The 21109-nt window shown below is 37.2% G+C and overlaps 2 protein-coding genes and 1 long non-coding RNA gene across 4 annotated transcripts; 1 reads left to right on the top strand and 2 right to left on the bottom strand.

The window, feature by feature from the left end:
- Nucleotides 1–9: 9 nt before the first annotated feature.
- Nucleotides 10–8924, bottom strand: LOC135082470 (uncharacterized). Its single transcript, XM_063977266.1, has 7 exons — nt 8847–8924; nt 7115–7686; nt 6493–6860; nt 6066–6205; nt 1381–1838; nt 575–951; nt 10–266 (listed from the first exon to the last, which is right to left on the bottom strand). The coding sequence occupies exons 2-7, from the start codon at nt 7523–7525 to the stop codon at nt 128–130; spliced, it is 1893 nt and encodes a 630-aa protein (XP_063833336.1). The 5' UTR covers nt 7526–7686; nt 8847–8924; the 3' UTR covers nt 10–127.
- On the bottom strand, nt 3669–5585 carry LOC135082332 (uncharacterized). Its single transcript, XR_010259394.1, has 3 exons — nt 4649–5585; nt 4312–4541; nt 3669–4129 (listed from the first exon to the last, which is right to left on the bottom strand). It is a non-coding gene; the product is annotated as an uncharacterized LOC135082332 (long non-coding RNA).
- Nucleotides 8925–9911: 987 nt separating the features above from the next.
- LOC135082330 (very long chain fatty acid elongase AAEL008004-like) lies at nt 9912–21037 on the top strand. Of its 2 annotated transcripts, none has more exons than XM_063977119.1 (7): nt 9912–9987; nt 13830–13903; nt 14346–14536; nt 17388–17528; nt 19082–19187; nt 20100–20233; nt 20827–21037. In XM_063977119.1, the coding sequence occupies exons 2-7, from the start codon at nt 13843–13845 to the stop codon at nt 21001–21003; spliced, it is 810 nt and encodes a 269-aa protein (XP_063833189.1). In that variant the 5' UTR covers nt 9912–9987; nt 13830–13842; the 3' UTR covers nt 21004–21037. The 2 variants fall into 2 exon arrangements, with proteins under 2 accessions (XP_063833189.1, XP_063833190.1); XM_063977120.1 differs by lacking the exon at nt 9912–9987 and adding an exon at nt 10132–10270.
- Nucleotides 21038–21109: the final 72 nt, after the last annotated feature.

The raw sequence follows: 21109 nt of genomic DNA, 5'->3' as shown, positions 1-21109 counted from the left end.
CCAAATTTTACGGTTTTTATCACAATGCTTTAGCCATACCTGCCACTTAGTTTTGAGTACATATGTATTGGGTTTTGAAGGAGACGGCTTAGGAAAGTAATGGAATCTTAGTAGGTAACACGATGCTTTATTTTTTAGCTAGAAATTCTGTGACCATTCTAAGGAAACTAGATGGATCTTCAGCATGCACATTATGTCCAACTCCAGGGATGTATTTAAGATCTGCTTTAGGAAAATATTGCTTGATACCTGTAATATCATTTGGCCTGAAAAACATTATCGAATTTAGTAAATGAAAATGTAATTATTTTAAAGATGAGAATTCGACGTTAATTTATTCATCATAGCGGGTACTATAGTAAGAAGTACTCTGTGATAGCGGGCCAGAAGCGCACTAGTCGAAACACTCGTAGGTTCCGGGTTTGATTTCGTTTTGGACATCTTTTACCTATTTTCCCGAGCACGAGAGATTCGTAAGTCTGCAATACATTTCAACTCGACGAATATTTGCTTAATATTATGTGTATAAAAGGAAATAACTAATTTGCGCAGTTAGGTAAAATGTAAAACTTACGGGATATAATTTGAATTCTTTCCGCCAATGAATAAAGTCGGTCCATTATACGTTTTGTTTTCCATTTCGTTATTGGGAAATGACGCTATTGAATTAAATGAATTTTTCAAGGCGTCTAAATTACACGCCCAGCCCACAGTTTTGTCTGGCCTTGTAGTTATGTTCATGAGGATGAAATGCATGCCTTCCATGTTGCTGACGACGCCAGAGGCTAAGATTTTCTCTTTGGCCGCATTTCGGGCCGCGGTCACGTTGTTCAAGCCCTCGAAACTGACCGACTTCATGGCGTCAATGAGTCGAGGGAAGAAGTTGTTGAGGATCCCAGCGGTGGACACGGGCGATATATCGACAACTACTAAACTTGCTACTTTATCCGGCTGAAACACACCGTAGGCACGCCATATAATTTTAAGATGATGATGATGCTAACGATTGGATTGAATTACAAAGCAAACCGCAAAAATACGAGATAATTCGAGGTTTCTAAGAGATTAGTACCAGCAAATAGTGTGCAACGTTGAACGTAATGTTATCTATGCTAATAATATCTGTGCAATTTAACATCTCAAGACAGTGCATCGAGACTTTAAATGGGTGTTTGTAGAACATGTAGGTAAATATTATTACTATTACTACTGATTAGGTATGAATAATATGCAATAACATGATTTAAACAAGTTAATGTGCCCGCGGGTTTTAATGGATAATTAACTATAGCTAAGTATAACTACATTTATGTCAGTTAAGCTACAGCAACAACCATCGCAACGATAAGCACAACTACAATTATTTTCTTTCATGTGTACCTTAGTTAAAGCAAACACCATGCCAGTTCTCCCGCCCATGCTGTGGCCTATTATAGTGGCCTTATTCACAGGAATGGTTTCTATCAGTTGGCCAACGTCCTCGGCTAAGTCTACGTACGCGTGCGAGCTGTCATGCGGACTCTCGCCGTGGTTCCGCAGATCCGCGGCAATCACACACGTATTCATCTTCGATGCTATGCTCTTGGACATGCTGTCCCAGTTCCTCTTTGAGCCCAGCAAACCATGCAAAACAATCACTGGGGTGGCACTGTCGGAGCATTTCCCGTGCAGTTTGTAAGCCAAATTGACTGCGGACCTTCTGTTAAAATATACCCCTTTCACATGATTGAGCAAGAAACCTGTGTAACGCAAAGTTCGAAGTGTTATCTCCATTCCATGCCTAATTTTGAAATTAATTGAAATTATTTTGTGACTTGTGTTGTCCCTTTGAGTGACACCTATGTTCCATTGATTTTGCCGCGAAAAATCAAGTGACGTTTTTAATGTGATGTGTGAAAGTAAAAATAGAACTCAAAGCTGTGCTCAAAGGAACAAGTGGGGCCCGATTCTAAGATGCCACACGATCATAGCGCACAATCAACCAAATAACGTCTCCATAACTTAAATAAATTCACCTGTTTCTCACTCTTCCATCATCCTATACTTTAGAATGACTATAGTTTGATGAGCTATCCCTATCCCATACATATAGTGATCAGTAACTACTAAAACCAGCCTTTACACAAGAAAATACATTTCATAGATCGGTATACAACGTGTCCCAAAATTCAAGGATAAGCCGACGCCACAGGATGGACATAGTTATGACTACTTTAGGAAAAATAAGGAAAAAAACATGGACCTATAAAAAAAGGCGGACGGAACTCGATACAACAAAACTGTGACGCAAAATTTTGGCGTTTGTCTATTGTGTGAGTGAATTTAGGGATGCCATGTTAGCCAAAACATTTTACCCATTTATCTTAAGAAAAACATAGATGGGCAGATATGTTACTTGGAAATGTAGACGAAATTATATCGTGCCATTTGAAAAGGATGAAAGATGAATAGACGCGAAATTTTCAAATTTTCTTACTTTGTTTGCAAGTCAGTGTCAGGTACGATTCACGCAGTTACAAATTATCAATCTTGTGTACCTACGTAATCATATTCTTATGTATCATCAATATTATTATCTCTGATAGATTTTAACATACAACCTGACACTGACTTGCAAAAATATAAGAAAATTTGAATTTCGTAGTTCCACGCCCTTGGGAAGGATCAAATCTGCCTACGAAAATATATATTATCCCATTAAAACACAGTTATTATGATACATTATTTTATTTCAATAGTATGCGTAATAAACACCTAAAAAGTCTTAAAATTATAGATTTCCCACTTTTCGGGTAATTTTCCCACGTAAATAACTGAGAACACTGGCTTTTGACGTATTATTTTGTCGGGTGATTGACGTTTGATTTTAATATTTTAATGTTTATAAAATCGGGGAAATAAGTGATTAGATTATTAGTTTACCTGTGAAATGTGATTCCTTGATTTTTGTTCGTTCGATCAGAACGGTTTTTACACAATTTCACCACGCAAGACATGTCGTATTTGTGTTTTTTTTTCGCCGCGTAAATGTGTCAACTGTGTGAAGTTTGCACTCGAAGTGGTGTATCAGGGTATGAATGTGTGCGTGCCGGCCTGTACGTACAGGCGAGCTGGTATATCCTAATGTCACAGTATTTTGTTGATGAGAATCCGTCCGACTTTTTTTATAGGTCCATGGAAAAAAATCTATCTCAATTATTTTTTAACTTACACAATAAATTATGAAATTCGACGAAAATTGACACCCCTTATGATATTTTACATTACCACAACCACAATTTTTCAAATATTCCTGTTTTTCTGTTTATATCGGCAACTTAAGTAGTGCTGCTGTTCACCCCAACTCTTAAAACCCCTAGAATCCTTGCAGTTTTTACACAAAAGTTAATCAAAATATTATGTTATTTCCTGAAAATTTTGAACGATTTTTACTTTCACTCCACTTTGAGTCATCGTTTTGTAAAAAAAAAGTATGAACACTACTGCGGCAAGTTTTTTATAAAGTTGACGCAACTATCCAAGATTCAAAAATGGTATAACACTCTAAGAAACCTAGTCGCAAAAAAGATATGCGTACCATTTTTACAAGCACTTCGCTTGTTAATTAGTATGGGATAAATCTTGCAACTGAATTTGAAACCAGTTCTCCTTAACCATTTGAGCTGAAAGGGTTATGCCCACTTAGTATGGGACCTTTGGCCTGAGGTGGACAGACATTACAGCATGTAATTTGTTATTTATTAAATAGTCTATACCAGTAAGAAACAGAATATAAATATCATTTTGTATCCAAGTCCTTAAAAAAATTTTTTTTTGCTTAAGACTAGAAAGGTTAGAAGCAAAATAAAACACCATTTTTTTTTATTATTATTATTTTAATCTGACTCATGGGTCAATAAAATATTGTCTAGGAACTAGGCAGGTGGAAATACATGTTCCTGATACCTTGCCCAGCTCAAAAACCACAAAATTGTCATAACATGAGCACAGCAACCTACTGTTATTCGGCCAATATCAGGGCAAATGAATCCTCGTCCCATCATGTGTTTGTTGGGGCTCCACAGCATGTGTAGCAGCTCAATCAGCTCACTGCCACTTAAGGATGACATATTTGGTCAGATCCCCGCAGCTGAAACAAAGAAATTAATTATGGTATCATTCAAAATTCATTCTTTAAGATATTGAGATGTGATGTCAATTTTTATCTATCAGTAAGAAGTATTTGTATAGAAAAAAATATACACTTTGTTCAAATATATCAAGCCAATGTCTTTAATAAAATATAATGAAAATAATAATAAAAAAACTTACTTGACGAGGTGAAATCTGTTCCATTATTACATTATTTTCGAATATGTGATTCTCTTTCCGTGTTAATATGCAGTCTATGAAACGTATTTGTAACAAAGACAATCCACATTAACAGTGACCAGTGCTAGAGGTTGCTTCTTCATTTGAAATATTATTTGTCCTTGATTGGTGCAGAGCCACACCGTGGTCACGGTCCAACATGAGTGACAACATACACTGCTGTTACCAATCTAAAAAAAAAGTTTTATTAGGATTATGGTAATCTACGGTAAAGGTAGTTGATCAAATACATTGTAAAAGGTATTCAACAAGTCCACACGCTCATTCAATAACTTACCAGCTGAGGAGTCATCCACTGACATTATAACCAACTGAACTTAATAAGCTCTAGGCTATGTCGCCTCCTCTGCATCATGTCAGCTATACAATTGATACATTATCATAGGTTCCTCATGAGGTTGAGGAATTGCTAGTTGCATTATCCAAAATCGGGCTGGGGTTAACATTGGGGCTCGGGTCGGAGTCCATACGTAAGCCGTGGTCGGCGTTTAGGCAAGGTTCGATGGCCGAAAGTGAGCCATTGGTCATTGGTTGAGTGAGATTCGTAGTTCGAGAGTATGCCAGGGTCATCGGGAAGGGAAGCATCGAGGACCATGGTCAAAAAAATAAAGACGTCAAAAGGGAAACTTATACAACACTCTTCTGCTTTTATTTTGGCAAAAACTTGGTTTTGAGAACTAAACAACACTCACGATGAAAAATACAAAACAAAGCGAATGACAGATAACAGCTGTGACAATATTTTCAGTGTTGCCATGCTAATAATGTGGTGATGAATAAAAATAATCGATATAAAAATCGATTGTATTTTTGATGACTCGAAATAAGGTGTATAATAAGGTGTGTGTGAAATAAGGTTTTATTTAGTTATTTAAATATTTTTGGTAGTGTTATTAGAATATTAAGAAGGTTTTATAAATGTCATTTTAATGAATACGTATTTAAAAAAATAATAATTGTCATAGTCAAACAACAATCGATATGAATCGATTCTTACCGATAAGATTCATTTTGGCAACACTGAAATGAGTGTTAAAGACAGGAAGTTGTAATTATCACATAAAGTACTATTTAAATTGGATTTTTATAAAGGCAAATTGATACAAAGTTACAATAAGTGAATACTTTAAAAATTAATTAAAAATTTTTGGCAAATTCATATTTTCATTAGCAGCTTGTCCACGCCAGGCCAGAAATGAACATTGTCCTTTGGTATACTGTGTAAGTACGATGACAATGCAATATTATGGTACCATTGAGCTGGATGGAGTCTGGAGGTGGCCATAGGAACTCTTAACGAAACGGCGGAATTGCATCTAGTTTGGGTTCGTTGGACTTGTCTTTTCGAGCACTTTAGTGCTAGATGATGTCCAGGGTCCTGATGATGAAGTCGGAACGTCGGACGGAAATATTTGAAAAATGGTGGTCGTGGTAATGTAAAATATCATAAGGGGTGTCAATTTTCGAAGATTTTCATAATTTATTGTGTAACTTAAAAAATAATTGAGATAGATTTTTTTCTTTATTTTTCCTAAAGTAATCATGACTATGTCCATCCTGCGGCGCCGGCTTATCCTTGAATTTTGGGACACGTTGTATGTACCAACATCGTATTATGTTTATAAGAACAGTAAACTTAAAGTTTATGAAATAAAACAGTAAACTGCAATAAATAATTTACTAAACAAAACATCACTTAATATTCTTGAAGAAGGCCAGAACGAACTCTAGGAACGCGCGGGAGTCCTCCACGTGCACATTGTGACCGGTCTTGGGCACGTAGTGGACCACTGCTTGCGGGAAGAAGCCCCGGATCTTCGTGAGGTCATCCGGACTGGAAAATTCATTACCAATCAATGGCTAAGTAGGCTTTGATTATTATCGTGGTTTATAATGGTTGGTGAATTGAATTCCTCGACCTGGCGGTTATTGCTTGATAATTGAGGGTCGAGGTAAAGTTCCTTTGTAGGAAATTGCAAGCTGAAATTTAGGCCTACAAGAAAGTCGGGTAGTTACATTGTAATATTGGTGACCGGACAGATTCAATTTCGTGATTGCTTTAAATTACTACGTCTTTACTTATTAAGTTCCTACCGTAAAGTGTCGACTTTACGTACTTACGGAATGAAATCCGATAGCTGCCCTCCGACGAACAGCGTCGGGCCGCGGTACTTTTTCCCTTTCATCTGTGCTGGAAAAGATGCGATGTGTTCAAAATTTTCGATCAACGCGTCCAAATTACAAGTCCAGCCTATCGTGCTGTCTGACTTGATATTAATGTTTGATAAAACAGCCCTCATGATCATGTCGTCAGTGATGACCTTCTTCAGCTGTCTTTTGGCCATCTTCCTCGCTTTGTTGACGGTCTTTGGCCGCTTGAATTCCACGGCCTTCATTGCATTTAGCACTTTCGGCAAGTATTCCGTGAGATGTGGGGGAGACGATATGGGTGATATGTCCACTACCAGGAGAGCGGCTACTTTTTCAGGCTGCAATCGTAAGTTTATTAAATGAAGTCATTTAGCAATGTGCATTAATTGATTTGTTATTATCCCGCAAGGAAAATGTTGAATTTAAATCACATATAAATAAAATATTTAATTCGGTCATATCCAGTCATTGGCATAAAATGTAAAATTAAATTGCTGTCGAGGTTCGGTTAATATTTTTCCGGTCAACAATGATGAATTACAATTAAATTTATTTAATTTTAAATTAAAAACTAAATTGAATATGAACTCACAGCTATCAGAGACATGCACATGCACGTCCTGCCGCCCATACTGTGCCCCACGAAGCAGGCGCGGTCCACCGCCAGCTTGTCCAGCAATTTCACCACATCTTCCGCCATCTCCTCGTACCTGTGCGAGCTGCTATGAGGACTGTCTCCGTGGTTCCGCTGGTCCACCACCACCACCGACCGCTTCGTCATATTCAGCAGCGTCTTCCCCAAGCCCTCCCAGTGTCTCTTACACCCCAACAAGCCGTGAAGCAAAAAGAAAGGAGGCGCCTCATCATCAACGTCCATTTCACTATCCCCAATTATTTTGTAAGACAAGGTGACGGCAGGGCGGGAGACTGTCAGGAACGCGGGCAGGTGTTTCAGGAGTGAGGCACACGGAACGAGCAGTGCTCTCGACAGTCTCCATTCCATGTCCGTTTATTAATTCTATTCATATTGGAAGACCATTTCGCTACGAATTTTGATTTTCTAAATATGATGGGTGTCACAGGATGTCACATACTGACTGACAACATAGCAAATTCATGACTTGACTTCGCTTCTCGCGCCGCGCGCACAATTCATTGTGATTTCTACACAAAAATAAGTTCTCAGTAAATTGTTTGTATAGCCTGACCAGGAACATAAAAACCCTCGCCATGTTGCGGAAAACTAATGGTACTAATTTCTTTTAATGGCAACAGTAACTGAAAACTTCATTGACATGTCACCTTGCATGTCAGTCTATTGCTGTCAAAGTGTAAACAAACTTTATTTTAAATGTGTGCAATTGATTTTGTGAAATAAATTGCTAAAATATTTTTATAGTCGTGAAAGAAAAGTGGTTCACAATGTGTTAATGTATTTGTCGAAGAGAAATACCAAGGGTTCGGACAATATTTTCATTGAATAATGTTTCCGACAAAGGTTGACAAATTGACTGACATGCTCTGAAATGTTTATCGTATAGTACAGTCCACTATGAAAATTAGCTGTAGTTTGTTTCAACTACCTATTTTAAAGTTTTTTGTCACTTTCTAAGTTTTGAAATTTATGGAATTGGGAAAGAAGTACCGAGTTTGAAGCGTTCATGAGCAGACATTGCAGTTGAATATTCAAGTTCTGAATTTGATTATTGATGAATAATAAAATAAATCCTACTAGCTCGATTGATGGTTTCATTTAATTTATTTAAACCAGGTTACCTTTAATAATATTTTTTCGTTAATTTATGAAAATATCAAATTAGCCCGTAATCCTGAATCCTGATACATAAATTTAGCCTATTAATTTAACACAGGTACGACTGTACTCAGTGTTGCACTATCAAATGCAATTGACGCGCCTCTATGCCAGGGTTTTTATGTTCCTGGTCAGGCTATACTTTTGCTGTGTTCGCTGAGAAAGACGTCTCTCCTTTCTTATCTCAATGTTCTTTTACGAAAGTAGGTAGATGCTAGCCATGGTACGAGGTCTGCGTAAGATCTGACTGGTTTTAAGTTTATGAAAAACTTGCATTATTGTATGTTCCTGATTCCTGAATATCTACTACATTGATTGAAGTTTTTTTTTGCTCTACATTTACGTACGTTCTTACGTATCGTTCGTACGCATGTTACTTTTGATACTACGCACTCACGATGATGGCACAAAATGACGCGCTTACATTGTATTACAAATTCAAGCCAGTGGGTGCCCTCGTGCTCCCAACTTCTTAGAATAATTACTTCGAGACACTTTGATTCGAACTTACCATAATTCAATGTTTAAGGTTTCATCTATTTCCATAAAATAAATAATCGGTTTTTAATACCAGTCGTTGGCTTTCCAAAAACCACCTGCAACAAATGTGAAATCTAAGTAAGTTTGAAAAAGTAAAATGATGCCTACTTATTTTACGAGAAAACTAACTTAACTTCCTACCAAAAATAAAGACTTTGGAGACAAAACTTAACAATATTAGAAATAAAAAGAGACACTTTGCAAATGAATCTTTATTCCATATTTGCATTGAATTGTGTCGCAACTAAAGTGCATCCAAGATCCTAAGGTCAACAGAACGTAATTTTGGACTATTATTAAATATTGCACCAACTAACTCAATGTAATTACGAAACATAGAACAAGGTCCGCCGATCAATGTGTAAATTACTATCAATAGAAAAAACATTCACTACAGAAATAATAAATTAAATATATCGGGAAAAAAAGCTCTATGGCTTCAGTACGTAAAGGAAAAATTTCAGGTCATCATCATCATCATCAACAGCCCTTTACAGTCCACTGCTGGACTAAGAGCCTTCTCCACTATAGTGGAGGGTTTTGCCATAATCCCCACGCTCTTGGCAGGCGGGTTGGAGATCGCAGTTTAAAAGATTGATGTTTTTCAGAGAGCGCTGCTGCCCGTTCTCTGTTTGATAGCCATGTGTAGTCCCTAAGTCGCGTCTTACGACACCCGTGGGAAGAGTAGGGGTTGGTGACAAATGTATTCTACTCTGCCGTCACCACACGGCTTAAGTAGAGGTACAGCTTCATAATATCTGTGAAACAAACCCAGGACCACGATTAAAAGCAACTGTACCACTAAGCCATAACGATGGTTCTTTCTTATGGTTATTTAACTTTAAGTATTGTAGAGTCCTATTCAAGGAAGAAACTTTCGTAAGTAGAACTTTATATTCTTGCGCGTTAACACCAATATTTGAATACAAAGTCCTAATTTTTGTATAATTACTTGCTATTTCAACGGGTACAGCGTCCAGGTAAAGCGGTTTAACAACTAATTGAATTCATTAAACCATTCACGATTGTTGGCCAAAGGATTTTGTGTTTGTCAGGTGAAGCAACCCGCTTCAATCTTGCGGTTAGCGCGGCGCTGCGAGCACGTTCGAAAGGTACACATTTTATTTATTTATTTAATACTTTGTGAACATAAAGAAGCCAGTTCAAGTGACTTCATAAATAATAAATATCATTGCTAATAAATTAATCGCGTTACGATGTTGAACTTACAAGTGAAGCGGCTACCGTGCGCGTGCAGTGTGATTTCAAAATATCGGTCGCCCTATAGTGAAGTTAATTGTATGATTAATATTGATAAGTACTAAATTGTGATTAATTAATAAAGTAGACACATTAATAATAATATTAAATTAAAAATCAGACACAACTTTGAACGTAAGTAACATACCTCTACCTACTTCGTAAGATATAAGTAAGTAAAGTGTACTTAATATATTCGTTTTTCGTGAAATTAAACTAAACGCGTTGTTTGATTAAAATACAATGACAACTTTGATTTCCAACTCCAAGGAACATAACCTCGATGAGCAAATTGTATAACTTGATGAAACTTTACATACAATAAGTGAGTAGGTATTGTGGGCCAGAGTTCCAGCTACCCATTTCCGGTCATGATGTCGTCTTGATCTATCGCAAAGAATCACAATTTTATGAGAGCAAGATAAAAAACGGAAATACTTAGGTAGCTAGAACTGTTTCAACCGACCAAGGTTTCTTTTCAGTGTTTAAAAAGTCCAAATTGGTCATGTCAAAAATGATCTTCCTTCTGTATGATAATGTAATACCTATTACATTAACATATAAGTCGGTAACTAACTGAATAAATAAAGTCTGGAGCACACACCGCCTATCCGGGAGTTCGAACCTTGAAATAACCACACTATATATATAGGTAGCCATGCACTGATCCATCATGACGTCAAACTTAATATATTTGCAATTTCGTTTTTATTGTTTTCGTTCATTTAAATACTGTGTTTTGACTTGCAAATAAGAACAATAACACGTAACAATAACTCAATGGGAGAAGAACCTAATTAAAAACATGTGAATTAAGTAAATGCGGTAGGATAAAAATAAAATGGCGGAAAGATGGATTTTAGATCTTTTAGATCTAGGTGCTTACATAAACACACACAGATAATTAAACTTAAAACTAATATGCGTATGACAGTAGCCGGTAGAGTTTTTAATTCATATTTACTTATCAAATGAGAGCTATTTTTAATTTAATCATAATAATAAAATAATTTTATAAACACTCGCCTTTTTCCCTTAATATTTTGGTTGAATACGTTTATAATTTACCTCTGAAAAATATTTTTACTTTAATCACCGAACATTAATATACTGCAATTGGTTGTGTGACTTGTGTGTGCGGTAAGAGGTTGATAAATAAATAAAAAAATGTCCTTGGACATTTTACACTGCGCCTCTAGTCCCAAGCTTGTACTATGGGTGCTAGACTAGACAAATGATACTTTTCTTTTGAAATAAATATTAACTCAAAGGTGACTGACTGACTGACTGACTGACATAGTGATCTATCAACGCACAGCCCAAACCACTGACGGTTCGGGCTGAAATTTGGCATGCAGGTAGATGTTATGCGACGTAGGCATCCGTTAAGAAAGGATTTTACGAAACTCCACCCCTAAGGGGGTAAAACGGGATCCACGCGTACGAAGTCGCGGGCGGCCGCTAGTACTTAATAAAGATGGAAAACACCTAAACCAATACAAACAATTAAATTATGTCCATGCACAAAAATGTTTTTACAGAGCGGGAATCGAACCCGCGACCCTGGCAATGCAATGTCCGTTGATACGCCACGAATAAACTGAAAACTTTTGATGTTAACAATTTTTAAACTTCAAAAAATTGCTTCAAGTGGGAATTGAACCCAAGACCTTTCGCTTCGTGGGTAATTTGGACAAGGACAACAGAATAGTTTTGGTTTGCAATTAGTATTCCATCAGTTTTTGTGGTTAGGCTCCTAGTACCTCCTTTGATGGTTTTACTAACCTCAGTCACAGATATAATAATAATATTATGTAAGTACCTACTTAGGTATGTTTGTTAAATAAGTACCTATTTCAAAGAAATTCTTAAAAGCCCATTCGTCTTTGAAAATGGAGTCCATTTTCGGGCAACTAATTAGTCTATTCCACTTTGCGGCATTTTGGTAAGTCCTTTGATCACCCATGGATAGAAGTCCACTTTGAATCCTATGATCTTACTTATCCATGGGTGAACAAAGGACACCTGGAGTCCACTTTGATCACCTGGGTGATCAAATCCGGCTGATCGAAGTGGAATAGACCTAATTAGTCAGGTAGTTTATAAATTTTTGGAAATAATTTAAGATTTCATGGTCCTTTTTTTTAATTTATCAAGTTTGTTAGAGACATAATATCTTTCCTCCTTATATGTAATTGACCCTAAGACCCTAACGATCGATGTAATTTTAACAAATTTTAGTCGGTTCGATTCCCGGGGGTGGCAAGCGAATTTGTGGAAATCTTTGAATGCAGTTTATTTTTCTTTTTTTTTTACTAATTTTTTTTATCTACAGTCTTACGAGTAAAGTATTTCCCTTCAGTTTATATTCCGTCGTCCGTGCGTGACATTAAATCCATTTTAACGCACTTCCGGGTCAAAGGTCAATACAGTTCAGGCTTAATTTCCAGACCTCGCAGGTTGTCAAACTAATCGGACGACCAAAAAATGACCGAGTTTTTCTGCCACTTCTTGTCAACACCAGCCGATATGTTTTCCCGTAGTTCGTGGTTATAGAGCAAGCTATTTGGGACAGAAACTAAGCAAGAATTAGAATTTGATTCCACTTTTATTGTAAACTAGCTTTCCGCCCGCGGCTTCGCCCGCGTGGAATTTTGTGTCACAGAAAAACAATATCGCGCGCGTATTTGTTCACCGTTTAGACCTACCCTGGACTACGACAAACATTTTAAAACCAAAATCAGCTCAATCGACCCAGCCGTTCTCGAGTTTTAATCAGACTAACGAACATCAATTCATTTTTATTTATATAGATAGAAGATAGATAACAAAGCAATTTAACCCATTCCCTTGATGACATTAGTCAAGTCATTGCCCCAGAATTAATTACGGAGTAACAACATGAATATGGATCGGCCTTCCGTTAATGTTCAATATTCTGTCCTGTAATTTTCATGAAATCGCTTTGTCATCATACTGCTTAAGTACAGAATCATTCCGAAGTAAATAGGACAAATTTTAAGTGTCCCGATATGGCAGGAAGAAAGTAAAACATTATATCCAACTCCACTCTTACTTGGTCCACTATTGTAAAAAAATCAACAATTATAAATGGTTATAAAAACAAAAACCCGTTTTTGGGTTAGTAGTAGTTTCGCACGAATGTGCGAAACGTCCCCTTTTTTAATACTTTTGATAGGTACATCCCGGCGAAACGCCTGAAAAAAAAAATTATTGAAAGGGGATGTTTCGCACATTCGTGCGAAGGAAAATCGTGCGAAACTACTACTAACCCTAGTTTTTTAGACATTATCGCGGAGGATTTCCAATGTATCTAACTTATCAAATGTGGTAGTGGTTTTGGCGTGATAAGAACACTGACAAACACACAGTCATTGATTTAACTAGTTTACACTTGGAATTATTAACTACACTAGTTATGATGAGTAAAATTTCTCTCTAAACATCTATGAACCCAATAAAATCTGGTAAATCTGAGAATGTTTATCCAAATTGTCATAAAGCTTTTCTGAGTTCACCTAATTTCCATCCAGGTTTGATTCCTCTGATCCATAAAACATGCCAGAACCACTCCCATTTTAGAATCCCATTTTTCCGAAGTCCCATCAACGAGCCATATAAGTATGTAGGTTGGTGTACGTTTTCATGTTATTAATCTTAATTGTTTTTGCAGAACCACGACCGAAATGGGGACGCTTGTGGAAAACATCACTCAGTACTATCACTACGTCAACGATGACCTGGCGGGTGAGTTAAAAACACTGAATTTTAAAACTGAAATGAAAAATTTACACAAAGCTATCTTACACCCCTAATAATAAGCATTGTCAGAAAAATAGCCCATACTTAGTGTCAAAAATCTGTTTGCATAGAGGAAGCGACAAACCGCAATGGTGTCGGTGTTGGACTGGCCGAATCGAATCTGAGGAACGCGGGTTCGAACCCCGTGCCGGCCTATTGTGGCGATCCCACTCGTAACACTTTTTAAATGCATATTAAGCTTGTCACGAGGGGTTATGGGACTTTGTAATCACGTGTAAATAAATGACTAAAGTAAGTAAAGTACAATGACTATAATAAAAAAATGCTATCTCTGGGGAGTGTAGGTCAAATCTTCTTGCCTCTGGTAAATTAGAGAGGGTTGTGCTCCTGCAGTGGAGACCTTTAAATGACGATGTATTGTTGTTAGACCCCCGAACGAACAACTTCCCGCTGGTCTCCAGCCCGCTGCCCATCATGACCATCATGTACGTGTACCACCGCTTCGTGCGCTCGTGGGGGCCCGCCTTCATGGCCAACCGCCCGCCCTACAACCTGAAGAAGGTCATCATCGCCTACAACGTCATACAGATATTCCTGTCGATATACTTAGCTATGCAGGTAAGCGTTTGTTGGAAATTATTTTACGAATCGCTATACTATACAGCGGGTACCTAATTGCAGCAAACATCTTAAGAATTCCTCTTTTTCACTCCTAGTTTCTGGGTATTTCTCATCGCCACGGTTCTCATCGTCACCTTCGTGGCGAATTTTATTTCTAACTTATTTCAACTTTTTGTAAACAAAAATTGTAGCGCTGGATGTGAAGATTGTATTCTCAGTAAATCAGTCAAATAGTGAGTCTCGTTTGGAAGCTTTAACGTTTTGAATTTTTTGATGCCACGAAAGTGATTCTGTACTTCACAGCAATAATTTTTTCAAACTTTACTACTGTAAATGACTCTTAAGTATTTATAAAACATATATTTTGTCTTATTTTCATAGATAAATAGCAATAACATAATATAAATAGGTACCTACTTAAATACAAGATAAAATTTTACCGATTACGTCACCTACTAAGTTACAAGATTCTACGCAATTGGTTTTAAGGGTGACACTGGTGGCATTCTGAAATGCTAAAGAAGCAAAAAACGGATTATCAGTACCTCAATAAAAAAGAACTCTAAATGATTATCAGTCCCTCAACAAAAATATATTTTTTATTTAGGCCAGAGGGCCTCGTATTTTTGTTGTACAACTTTTAACTCAAACTTCAGATTAAATTTATCTTACAAACAGATACACAGTCACATATACAGACATACATACAGTTATACAGACAGACAACAAAAATACGAGGCCCTTATTTATTTATTGATGTACTGATCTCTACTTACCACGTATAATTTATTAGTTATTAAAATATTGTAAAAACATAAACACTCACACTATATTTTAAAATAAACCAAAGCATGAAATCACTTTCGTGGCCTAAAATCACCTTCGTGTATAAAACACCACGAAGGTGATGCCACGAAGGTGACGAAAATTTTAGATTTTTATGAATTGTCCTTAAATTTGAATTTAACGGTTCAAGTTGAATACTACACAAATAAGTCTAACATGTTAAGTTTTCAATGGCAAAGTTTCAATTAAATTGTTTAAATTTTAGAGGTAGAAAATATTGTTCAAGCAAGCGACGGTATGTCTATGGATAATCACAAAAAGTTACGTATTTTTTTCGCGGAGCGACGATCGACCTATCAGTCTCACCTCCCCAATGGTCGAAGCGCGACTGACGTTAACCGAATAGAACGCTGTGATTGGTTGCTGGTGTTCGGTTTAACGGCAATCTTGTATTATTACTCAAAATTTTAGGTACCTAAAATCGTGTGACAAACGTATTTCGCTTTCTCAATTCAAAATAATTATAAGAAGATATTTTTTTGACTATTGTGTGGAAAGTATATTTAATGTGTGGAAAGTATATTTAATAACGATGATTTTAGTATATGCTACACACAAATTGAATGAAAATTGTGAATGCAGTAACCAAATGTTTCATTGTAACCGAAGGTGTGACACGATGAGAACGCGAAAAATGACCCCGTTTTTTATCGTTTCATGTGATTTTTTCGTATTATTTTTGCTTCTATTAACTACGATAAAAATTATTTTGTATGTAGCTAAATAGATATTTTATCATCTGATTTCAAAGTTATTGTTCTAACTTATACCGTTTATGGACTATTATTGTGTGACCATCAAATTTGAGTGTAAATGAGAAGTACCCTTCTATTTTTCTTATAAACTCTTGTTGTCTCTCATAACGACAACCTGTAGCAATTTCATCTTGGTAAAGTTAAAAAAGGAGATTGGACAATACGTCGTTTTGTGTGTTTTCACATCACGATTATTCACGAGACCACGAGTGTCCTTTTATGATTCAATTTTACATTTTGTAGGTATTTTTGGCACTAACAGTGCACTAACTACTTATGAAGTGATAATTTTACGACGGAACTGATATTCATGAAAACTGTTTCAAGACCGCATGGAATTACAACAGTAACCAGTTTGCGGGGCGGCTGAAAACGGCTTCCTTTACGTAAGTTCGGTGTTACAACTGAACGCGCGCTCTACCGGCGATTAACACAAAGGTCTTGAAATCAAACCGATTAGCACTTCAGTTACTGGTATATGTCATACAGGGTGTCCTGTGAATTTGGACCATCACTATTAGACAAAAGTTAACGAAAAACCACCATTAAACTGCCAAAATTGTTACTTTATCCAGGGTATATCTCTGTACGAAAAAAATACGAGAGGTTTTAGAATTATGAAAGTGTGCAAAATTAAATTATTAACCCACTTACTATCACGTCCTAAAGTCGTGGAACATAGTTGTAAATCAGTTGTTTACACTTACTCATTAAAAATTATAATTTAAACTATCGAGGTGTTAAGGTCGTGAAGTTCAATATTAAAGTAGACCACAGTAGTAGACTTATTTTATTTTTAAACAGGTATCTACAATCACTAAAGCGAAATTATTTTTAGGTACAAATAGCATTTGCGTCGGTAGCACACCTTCCAACCTATCCTGAAATCCCATGAAAGCGAAACCCTTTCAATACGCATGTCTACTTTTAGATGTATTTTTCGCCACCAATTGCACACTCATTTGTAGAACTACAGGCTGCAGCAGCTGGCACTATCGACATTCGACTACAAAAAAACTTTAATTTCTCTTTTGTGTTTGTATGTTTTAAAATGTTAACATACCTAAATGTCTTACTTCCTCAAACGATTTTTCATTTAAACAGCATCCGAGGAAACATGGACTAAATTAATTGACTTAATTTAGTCCATGTTTCCACGGATTTCTGCTTCAATATGGCGCACTCTCACTATACTGCTGCTAGTGTTTTAGATTGATTTCTCCTGAGCTTGGTTTCCTTGGTTCCAGTGTCTGACCAGGCTGTACATGCCCGGCTACTACAGCCTGTGGTGCCAGAAGATCATCTACGAGGACACGCCTCTGGAGCGCGTGGTCGTCAGCCGAGTCTGGCTCTACTACATCATCAAGATCATCGATCTACTAGACACGGTGTGTACCATGTACCTACTGATAAAAGGTATTAATAACGAGGAATAATCCCTGCGTGATCGAATCAGAAATGAGGAGATCCGCAGGAGAACCAAAGTGACCGACATAGCTCGCAGAATTGCTAAAATCAAGTGGCAGTGGGCGGGGCACATATTATAGCTCGTAGAGACGATGGCCGTTGGGGCGGAAAAGTTCTCGAGTGGCGACCACGGGCTGGAAGACGTAGCGTGGGCAGGCCTCCTACTAGGTGGACCGACGATCTGGTAAAGGTCGCGGGAAGAGCCTGGATGCGGGCAGCGCAGGACCGTGCATTGTGGAAAACCTTGGAGGAGGCCTTTGTCCAGCAGTGGACGTCATTTGGCTGAAACGAACGAACGAATGAACGAATAACGAGGGACAAAATAAGCCAAAATGTAACGGTCACAGTCAATTTTTTTATTCAGATTTATTTTCGATTTTATCAGATTACTCTTGGAAAACTCACGAAAATTGAATTTGTGTAGGGATTGGAATATTTGTGTTTCTATAAATTCTAACTTTGTTTACTAGTACGCTAGACTCTAGAGTACTCTGGTGTGTAGTACTTGGTCTTACTAGTCTTATTTATTATGTCTGGCGAAAAAAATAAATGGTCTTATAAGAAGGATTGCGTCCGGTATACTCAGCGCATTGGATGATGAATAGCGGCATTATGATTTCCGAAACACCTAAAAACATATTTTCTAAACGCGTTTCAAGTAATTAATAAAAAACGATTATGAATTTCATCAATAAATCAAGGAGCGATCAAGAACTGCTTAAAACAGAGTTTAAGTAAAATGCAAAAGGTCCTAATAAGTCCTAATTACCTACATTAATAATGTGCCAACAAGCCTGTTTCAAAACGTGACCGCGGGAAATCGCGGCGGACGTCCGATCGGAAAAATTGTACGCAGTGCCGTCCGTCGGGAAATGCCTTAATTCACTTTTTGTTTAGCACGCACATTTTAGATGGTGTTGCCAAAGACATATTTCGTAGATTTTCCTTAATTAGAGGTAGAAGTATCGTATGTACCTATGCCCAAGGAACGATGTTATTAATTGAATTAATCAACCACTTCAATAGCTCATAGATTGTAGTGTTAAAAGGATTAATTACAGAACCCGTAAGTTGTGTTGTGCACGTATGTTAAGAGAATATGAGTATAAAAATAATTATCATGTTATTACGACAATTTCTTGAGGGAAAACGTACATCTATTCGTAGAATAGCCTACATATTTTATAATAAAAACCAGGGCACGCATGCCATCGGTCCCGCTCCAGTGGTTCGGGCATCAATCCTGTCTAGGTCATCGCTTGCAAGTTGCAGCGCGCTGCACTTGATGCAAGTGTTTATTTATCTATTTAGTTATGAGGTCACGGAATATTATATCGTGGGAAGACCTCTCGCTCTGAAGCCGAGACTGTCGACAGGAATCATCTCAAGAGATTGATTCGCTTCATCCTCATTATACAATTATTTTATGCATTGATTCAGTTCAATTAAATCATCGTTTTATTTTCTGTTCCAGGTATTTTTCGTATTACGGAAGAAATACTCACAAATATCATTCCTTCATGTATACCATCACTTAGGCATGTGTATGCTGGGATTCATTGGAACTAAATATGTACCAGGTATGTAAAAAGTTAAGTTGCAAAGTAGGTACTATTGTATACTTTCCTAAAGAAAAACTTTCAATGCTTTGACTACACTACAACAAACTTATTACATAGTTGCACAACTCTTTCACTCACGCGCCTCATATCTGGGTCGAAATAAATCTATGTCAGAACTAGGCCTAGTAAAATCCAATAATCATGGTGGTTGCATTTCTACAATTAACTTTGCCGATGGAGAAAGCTCGAGTTGTAAGCGAAACCACTGGACGGGGTCTCAGTTAAATAGATATATTATGAAGATTACCGCCTTTAATGGTTAGGTATTATGGCAACCAACTTAAGTGCTTGTATCATGTATTTAGTAAAAGACTACGCTATTTATCGTATTGCTTCGTTCTTATGAAAGAACCGGTATACCTTTAAGCAACACGAGTTTACACCGCTGACCGTCATTGACTACTTAACAACAGTGAAATGAAATGTCATAGACTTACTAGTCGGTGTGATCCTATCATTAGTTACAAATGCAAAGGCTCACTGTCTGTTTACTGCTCTCCTTTTCCTGAACAGACTGACCTGACAGACAGTTTCCAAAAGGAAAAACCAAGGCTTTTCTGAAAAGCATAATCCTGACGAAAATCCTTATGAAAAGACACCCTATAGTTCGATTCAAACTCAAACCCTGCAATAAGATACTTTGTAGTATAGACGCACAACTAGTCTTACTACAGGAGTACCATTAGTATTATTTGCGATATACGCTTGAATCTCTGATTCTCTGATCTGATTCTTGCGTATGGTACCTCCTACGAGTATGATTGGCGTTTTTAAAACACGCGGTCCTTATTTGTTGTTTTCAGTAACGTCTAGTGTTGCCAAAGTATCGATGGCCAGTATCGAGTTTCACTGAACATTTCCGTCCCACAGGTGGTCACGGCATCATGCTGGGCTTCATCAACTCCATGGTGCACGCGGTCATGTACAGCTACTACCTGATCTCGATCGTGCGCGCGCACTGGGTGCGCCACTGGTGGAAGAAGTACATCACACAGCTGCAGATTGTAAGTCAATTGGTCTTTTTACAACATTTTGGTTGGTGGTAGGGCTTGTTCTAAGTCCGCCTGGCTAGCTACCACCATCTTATCTAAGTCTGTCGCCATAACAACAATGTTAACAGCATTGTTGTGTTCCAGCAGTTAGAGGTAAGATAGCCAGTTCCTCTGTGGTTGAGGATTCCGGGTGAAGCTCGCTTCCACCTTCGGCCTGATCATCACTTACCATCAGGTGAGATACAGGCCAAGAGCTCCCTCGTTGTGGATGAAAAAAAAATTACAATGTTAAAAAAGTTATAAACATAACTTTTAAAACAAACCAAAAATATAAAACAAAGCATTGATTGTAGATCACCCTGGCTGGTATTTAAAAAAGAAACATGTTTAAGTTATTGTCACATTTAATATGAAAAATAAAAGACTGGCTAAGCAATATATGGATTTTTTCCGTAGCTGGGCTAGGGACAGGCAGAAATCTAAAGTTCACCATTATATTTTCGCTAACGTTCTTCCCATCTTGTTATAACTAGTCAGAGGTGGAATTGATTTATTTTTACTCTAGAAATAAATCAATTAAATTCAAATTGTAAATGTGTTTCCAGCTGCAGTTCCTGTTGCTGATCCTTCACTTCGGCCACGTGCTGTTCGAGCCGTCGTGCGAGTACCCCAAGTGGATCTCCTTCATGTTCCTGCCGCACAACATCTTCATTCTCTTCCTGTTCTCAGACTTCTACATCAAGGAGTATATCTTAAAGAAAAATAGAAATAAGTCTAAGTAGGTAGTAAATTATTATAATAAATTAGGCGGAATAATACTGACTTTTATTTCATACCTAGTCCTACTCGAATTCAAGTTAAAGATCAAGGGAGTTTTCATCAAGTTAA

Source organism: Ostrinia nubilalis, chromosome 21 (assembly GCF_963855985.1).
Source record: "Ostrinia nubilalis chromosome 21, ilOstNubi1.1, whole genome shotgun sequence".
Taxonomy (NCBI): Eukaryota; Metazoa; Arthropoda; class Insecta; order Lepidoptera; family Crambidae; genus Ostrinia; species Ostrinia nubilalis.
This window is presented reverse-complemented; position numbering and strand designations above follow the sequence as displayed.

What these genes read in the sequence shown, in the direction of transcription:
- LOC135082470 (XM_063977266.1), bottom strand. Translation starts at nt 7,525, where the DNA reads ATGGAATGGAGACTGTCGAGAGCACTGCTCGTTCCGTGTGCCTCACTC. An exon ending in TGTGCATGTCTCTGATAGCT is followed by an intron (nt 6,861 to 7,114) that starts GTGAGTTCATAT and finishes TTACGATTGCAG; the next exon opens with CCTGAAAAAGTAGCCGCTCT. An exon ending in CAGCTATCGGATTTCATTCC is followed by an intron (nt 6,206 to 6,492) that starts GTAAGTACGTAA and finishes TGAATTTTCCAG; the next exon opens with TCCGGATGACCTCACGAAGA.
- LOC135082330 (XM_063977119.1), top strand. Translation starts at nt 13,843, where the DNA reads ATGGGGACGCTTGTGGAAAACATCACTCAGTACTATCACTACGTCAAC. An exon ending in CGTCAACGATGACCTGGCGG is followed by an intron (nt 13,904 to 14,345) that starts GTGAGTTAAAAA and finishes TATTGTTGTTAG; the next exon opens with ACCCCCGAACGAACAACTTC. An exon ending in TCATCGATCTACTAGACACG is followed by an intron (nt 17,529 to 19,081) that starts GTGTGTACCATG and finishes TTTCTGTTCCAG; the next exon opens with GTATTTTTCGTATTACGGAA.